Source organism: Agelaius tricolor, unplaced genomic scaffold (genome assembly GCF_023055355.1).
Source record: "Agelaius tricolor isolate 1412-34295 unplaced genomic scaffold, bAgeTri1.0.p SCAF_2, whole genome shotgun sequence".
NCBI lineage: Eukaryota > Metazoa > Chordata > Aves > Passeriformes > Icteridae > Agelaius > Agelaius tricolor.
The window spans coordinates 17,505,752-17,512,158 of record NW_027269262.1 but is presented as its reverse complement, the minus strand read 5'-3'; the positions used below and the strand labels follow the sequence as shown (position 1 = coordinate 17,512,158).

General features: G+C 35.5%; 1 protein-coding gene across 3 annotated transcripts in view; it reads right to left on the bottom strand.

The window, feature by feature from the left end:
- Window positions 1-1,958: 1,958 nt before the first annotated feature.
- Window positions 1,959-6,407, bottom strand: part of CDH10 (cadherin 10) — a 93,353-nt gene continuing 88,904 nt past the window's right edge. For all 3 annotated transcript variants that reach the window (XM_071453709.1, XM_071453703.1, XM_071453717.1), the window contains exons 10-12: window positions 6,062-6,170; window positions 3,916-4,167; window positions 1,959-3,034 (exon numbers count right to left, since the gene is read on the bottom strand). In XM_071453709.1, the coding sequence (XP_071309810.1) occupies window positions 2,541-3,034; window positions 3,916-4,167; window positions 6,062-6,170 (855 nt within the window). In that variant the 3' untranslated portion in view covers window positions 1,959-2,540. The remainder of the gene's footprint in view (window positions 3,035-3,915; window positions 4,168-6,061; window positions 6,171-6,407) is intronic.

The following is a 6,407-nucleotide window of genomic DNA, read 5'->3' as shown; positions in this document are numbered from 1 at the left end:
TATTTATATGATAATGTTAGTAGGATTTTTATATATGGTCATATACTTTCACAATATATACTAATATTTTATTTAATAGAACACACATGATTAAATTTTAAACTTTAGATTCAGATTCTGCTGAATAGTTATAAAATAACTTCCTCTAACACAGTGACTGAAAAATATTTCCTTATGTTTATTACTTGGATATTAGTACTGTAATGCAAATCAAAGTCATAGAGTCTTACTTGATGTTTGCTGATATAGATGAATAGTGAGGGAGATGTGTATTTGCTTTTTCTTTCTGGAAACAAACCAGAAATTTTATATGTAGAAGTGTTGTCTGGACCTGTTTAACTTTTTTGTTGTTGTTGTTGTTGGGGTTTTTTTTTTGTTTGTTTTTTGTTTTGTTTTGTTTTGTTTTGCTTTTTAGCAAAGAGGTAAAAACCCCAGATGTTTTACAGCCTATTTAACCTTCTGTCCTAGTATGTACTCAGTTAAATACATAGCAGGCCACTGATCTCAGTGTGGCTGTAGACTAAATTAGTTTTGGAAGAGTGTCTTTTGTCCATTTATATATTTAATGGCTGGATATTATTTGTTTGTTTCTTCTTATTGCATGCTGTTGAAGGACTAATGGGGATTTGGAAGAAATAAATTAGGTCCTGTTCACTAAATGGTCATAAAGAAGATCAACTGTTTGCATCACCTGTAAGACTTTTAAAAAACTTTGTAATGCTGATTATGTAAGACATGTCTTAATATTCTTAGATTCATATTCTAGTAAAGAATTTAAAAAATCATTAGTTAATAAAAGTACTACTGATTGAAATTAAGAAAAATCCATAATATTCACAGTTTGTTAATAGATCAAATAGTTAGCCTGATATCAGGTCAATAAAAATTTTGTCTCCATTGCACCAAAATAGATTGCTAAATAGTAGTGTATTCAGCTTTCAGCTTCACTAGGTTTTATCAGCCCTTTAAGGAGAAGAAATATCCAACTAAAAGAGAATGCAACATTTCGCTTTTCAAAGGACTAATGTATTTCCAATATCTCTTGGTGTTATGCCAATAATTAGCTAAGAGAAAGTGAGGAGGAATAAACCTTCAGGTGTTTTTCTCCCACAGTAGCTAATACAGACCTTTTAACATACTGCTTTGGCTCTGAAATGATTTAATCTCAGCAGCATTTCAAAATGGTCTTCAGTGCTTGTCTAGTACAAAACTTGCATAACCTAAAAATTATGGGAAAGGAAGAAGCATTTCAAAATGTTTTCGGATACCTACTCTGTTTTGTGATAGCTAAAGTATATTTTTGGTTACTGTTGACTAGTTGCTCAGGTTGCTTTTTACCAGACTTGAGAAAACTCAGTAAATTGAGGGAAGGGGATGCTGGTTTTCGTGACACTTTCTCAGTCTTCACATTGACAGCTTTAAAAGTGGTTGAAAAAGAACACATAGTGCTTGTCAGTAAATGTCTTTGGAAAAATAGAGCTTAAAAAGGATTGAGCATCTTTTTATGCTTTATCTGTTGCACTTACAGATCACTTCTGATGATGATGTAAGTATGATTCAAAATGGAGAACTATAGAACAAATAAACTGAGATTTTGAAACTAATGTTATGTGTTTGGATACATAAATTGTGCCAGCATGTTTTTAGAATAAGGCTATTCGAGGCGACACAAGATAGTAATTCATCTTTCCAGACTAGAATATGATTAGTTTAGTTAAAAAATAAAACCAAAAAAAATTCTCACAAACATTGAACTGTAGAAAGTAGCTCTTCTGAGCAAGCAAGTAATTGTATAACTTGCTCCTGTCTCAGTGAGCTTAAGCACTTCAGACTATGTTGTATGTATGGAGAATACTTCAGCACAGAAGTATTAGCACTTGGTTGTGATCTCACTGGAAAAATTCCATTTCTCTTCAAGTTTGAAACTCATGGTGAGAACAGGCAGGCAAACATTAGCATAGTTGTAAAAACTGGTTTATTTTTTAAAAATAAATACAAAAATATAAATATAAAACATTGGCAGATAGAATTTGATGAAATGAAGTTGCACAAACTTTTTTTTTAAACCAGCTGCATATTACACTTATTAACACCACGTGTACATTTTTTTTTATTTTAATGTACAGAACAGGACATATTGGATTTTTTTCTTCTTCGCCATCTTAAAAGCTGCACTTGCAGGAATAGGACATGTACCTAACAGAAGCGGCTTGTACATGAGGTTGCTTAAGGGATTATCACCCTGTTCAAATTTCTGAAGGTAAGATATTTTTTATTTTACTTACTAAATGTACAACACTGAATTTCCATAGCTTTGGCTCTTGGAAGTTTGATTAAATAAAATGTTGTATATATTCCAAGTGGCATCCTACTAGAAAGAATGAATGACATGAATGGACAAGTTTAAAACAAATTTTAAAAGGAAACCATTGTGCTGAGTGGCAGGAAAATTTTCCCGAATGTTAAATACTGTTGAGTGCAGAAGGTGTCTGTAAAATTACTTCCGCTCAAAGGAAAAGAAAAAAGTAGCCTACTGTAGGTTAAGAAGTGTCTTTGTCACTTTCTCCTCCACCGTACATCTCAGCTAGCTTATTAAACCGAGGGCCCCACTCTCGGAGGTAATCATAGTTTTGGTCTCCTTCGGTAGTACCTGACTCCAAGGAGCTCAAGGATTCAGCTATGGAATCATTTCCTTCATAGGCATAGGTTGCAAGTGAGTCATACGGCGGCGCGGAGGGATCAGTGTCGTGCTCTTTTAGCCTTTGGTTAATGAAATCTCGGACATCCGTGTTGTCTGGTGCCGAAGGAGTCCTCCGTGGCACAAATAACGTTTCAGGGATAATGTCTCGCCGAAGCTTCTTATCTTCGATAGCTGCAGGATTCCTCAGTGTGCCGATATCAAAGGCTTGGGTGTCTTCCTCTCCACCGCCTTCGTCATTGTAACTCACAATGTTGTCTCTGATGTCCTCTTTAGAGAGGATCAAAGGCTCCTTCTTTCGTTGCCTCTTCAGAGCAGCAAATAGCACCACTATAACTTAAAGAGGGAAACAAAGAATGGGTAAAGATCTCTATTTAACAATTTCTTAGCAGCAAATCCACTGGGTGCAAGAACGACATTTCAGCTACATTTCACCAACCCATTTTTTTCTGATAACTGGATAAACACCTCTATCTGTATAATGGTAGCACAATAAAGTCTATATCAAAAACCTATTTTGCACACATTGTGTGCTCTGCTGTACTGGACCATGAGCTTGTCTGCATGCTCCTTCTGTAGCTGTAATGAGCTTTAAAATAGCCAGGTCTATTCTGAAGATATTTTTCCTTTTTCAAGCTCAAAGGATATTGTTAAAAAGTGGGTTTGAGTTGAATTATAGGTCATTAAGTGTTATTCTGCAAACCACAAAATGGAGGTTTTACAAAATTTTTCTTTTTTTTTTATTACTGAAACCACTGGATAGACAGGGCTTTGATGTAGTAAAATTGCTGCTTACTGTTATATTATATGTGAAATATATACTGCATATTGATTTTTAGTAGTTATTTAAATGAAAAAGAGACTTTTCCTCAAAAAAAATTAAAATGAGAGACATGAAAGCAATTTTTGATTATACTTTTCATCCTCTCTGATCTTTCTTTTTTTGGGCAACTTAACGAAAGAACATAAATGAGCTTCTGGTTTCACAGTGATAGTTTAACAGTCTGGGACTCGAATTCTTATTTACGGTGTTAAATTAGGAGATAACAACGATAACGAGGGTTTGGCCTTGCTTTTTCCTTTTTATTTTAAGCTGCAGTTATATTCTTCTCGCAAAATCCAGGACCATTAACTCTATCCACCTGCATAATTTTGTGAAATGAGTCAGGCCTTTAATATTTGTTCCTGGGTAGGGGACGACACATTTCTCCCCTTACCTAGCAGGATAATGATGCAGAGGAGAATGGCCACCAGCGCTCCCGTGCTGAGGCCGGCAGGGAGCAGCAAGGCCTCGGCGCTGCAGGACTGCATGTTCCCCCGGCTGTCACAGGCGCACACCCGGATGGTCAGCGTGCCCGTGCTGCTCTGGATCGGGTAGTCGTTGTCCGAGATCACCACTGGGAGAAGGTAAGTGCTTATTTCATGCCGACTAAAGCCATTCCTCCTCGTCAAAATCCTGGCAGTGTTATCTAGATCGATTAAAAGATACTGTTGTAGGCTATACAAACAGAAACCATATCACTTATAGTAGATGCAAATAATCGTGTTTTATATGACTTCAAAACAGATCCTGATATCATAGTGATATCTCTGTTTTTCTAACAACATTCTCATTTGATCAGAAAGCTATTTATAAGTTTTTAGGTACATCTGGCCTGCTTCTCTGTGCCTCTGCACCACTTTGGCGTGTGATTTGAAAAGAGGATTTCTCAAAGCTTAAAATGTTTTATAGATTAATGCATGCAGTTCATGACACAGTTACAGTTCAGGGCTGAAATCCTGAGATGCAGCAACCAACCGAGGAAAAAGAGCCTTCCACTTTGTGCAGTTCAACAAGTACTCTGTTCTAGAAGATTCTTTCTATGGATCATCTGTGACAACACCCACAGGAATGCTGTCAACTCAGTATGAGATTTGTTAAACCAAACCGCTTTCAACACACTATAGAACAATGAATTATGTACCTTAGCACATGAAGTAGGGCTTTTTTTGGATAGAAATTGTCTTAGGAATTCAGAAAATGTGAAAGATGTTAGGTATCCTGCACATTTTTGAGAAGTGAACTTGCTAAACTGTATCTGTAGCAGACAAATCTTAGTTGTGTGCAAGATACTTCAGCACCGAAAGGTGTCCGCAGAGTGGCCATAGGGAAGGGAAGGAAGAGAAGGAATGAATAACAGGGAGAGACTATTTCTTCTACTGTTAGAACCACAATGCTAGAGTGGCAGTCAATACCAGAGCTGATAACTGTTTCATCCAAAAGACAGAAAATACAGGTTTAATGTGCACTAAAAAGAAAATTTAATTTTCATCATATTTGTGAGTTGCCTGAGCTATGTGGTTAACTATTTTGATAGATAACTTCAGGCACAACTAAAATAACCCATGTGCAAAAATAACTACAGATAATAAGGAAATATCAAGATCTATACCTCTCTGTACTCAGGGCCTAGTCACCAAGATAGAACCTTTGTTTAAAATATTAAATCATGTATTTTTTCATAGACTTCAAGATGTGAAACATAAAGTTTTTCTTTCTTGCTTCCCTTCACTGGTTTTAGGTATTTCAACGTTATTTGTTTTCACTCAACATCAAAAAGTCTCTTACGGATCTTTAAACACCTCTTCTGCAAAGGATTTTATAAGGTATGCAAAATATTTTATTTAATTACTTAAATTTCCCTACCATTAGAAGTTTTTTTTTTCTGCTGTTTTTTGTAGTCTACTACATCCTGAAATATTCACCAGGAACAGAGGATTATTCCCTTTGCCTTTATGCCTTTGACACATTTGAAGGCTGATACCATGTCCTCTCTCATTTATGTCTTCTGTAATCTAGAGTCCTCTCGATTAATCATACTAATAATGAAAGCCAAAATTCATAGTCTCACTTCCCCAACAGAAGCTTCTGAAAATTTTCTCTGATAAAGACAGATTGAGCAAGGATCAAAAGAAAAGCCAAAGTGGCTCTCAGAACCATTATTTTCATCAATGGTCAGAAAGAAGCAAAACAGAAGGCCAGGGGAATCAGAACAATGTCACAAAAGGCTAAAGTGAAAAATCTCAACTTTCAGCTGAAGACATTTTTGAAAGCTTTTTTCTTTTGTAGTCAAGTATTTAGTCTGTCTCTTACCCCAAACCAACACTTTTCTGATTTTCTTCATAACTTTTTTTAAATCACATTTTTGCTTTACACAAATACAAGTGTAGATGTCCTAAACCTCATTCAGGTAAAGTATTCTTGGTAGCAGCAACCTTCACAACTTCTCTACATATTGATAGACATCAAAAGCAAATATATTTCAGGAATGTAGCCAGACAGAAAAGATAAAACTCCTTCCTTGGAACAGGCATGAATTTTACCTTCATTGTCCTGAACAGTGAAGTTAGGGTTAACGGCAGCTAAACTGAAGAAAAATTTTTGTCCACCAAGAGGGTCATCTTTGTCTACTGCACTTATGGTTTGAATAAGCTGCAGGAAAAAAAGCAAGCAAACAAACAACAACAACAACAAAAAGACCAAATACACCTAGGTTTTTGATAGAGCTGTCTGATCAAAGAAGATGAAAAGCATTGGAATAACTTAGCATTCATACATATTGACTTAATATTTATTCTGTAAAATAAAAAACCAAACAAATGTTCAACAAGTGTCTTATATAAGTTTTTTTGAAAAAGAACATCTGTATTTTTCATGTGATAGAATATG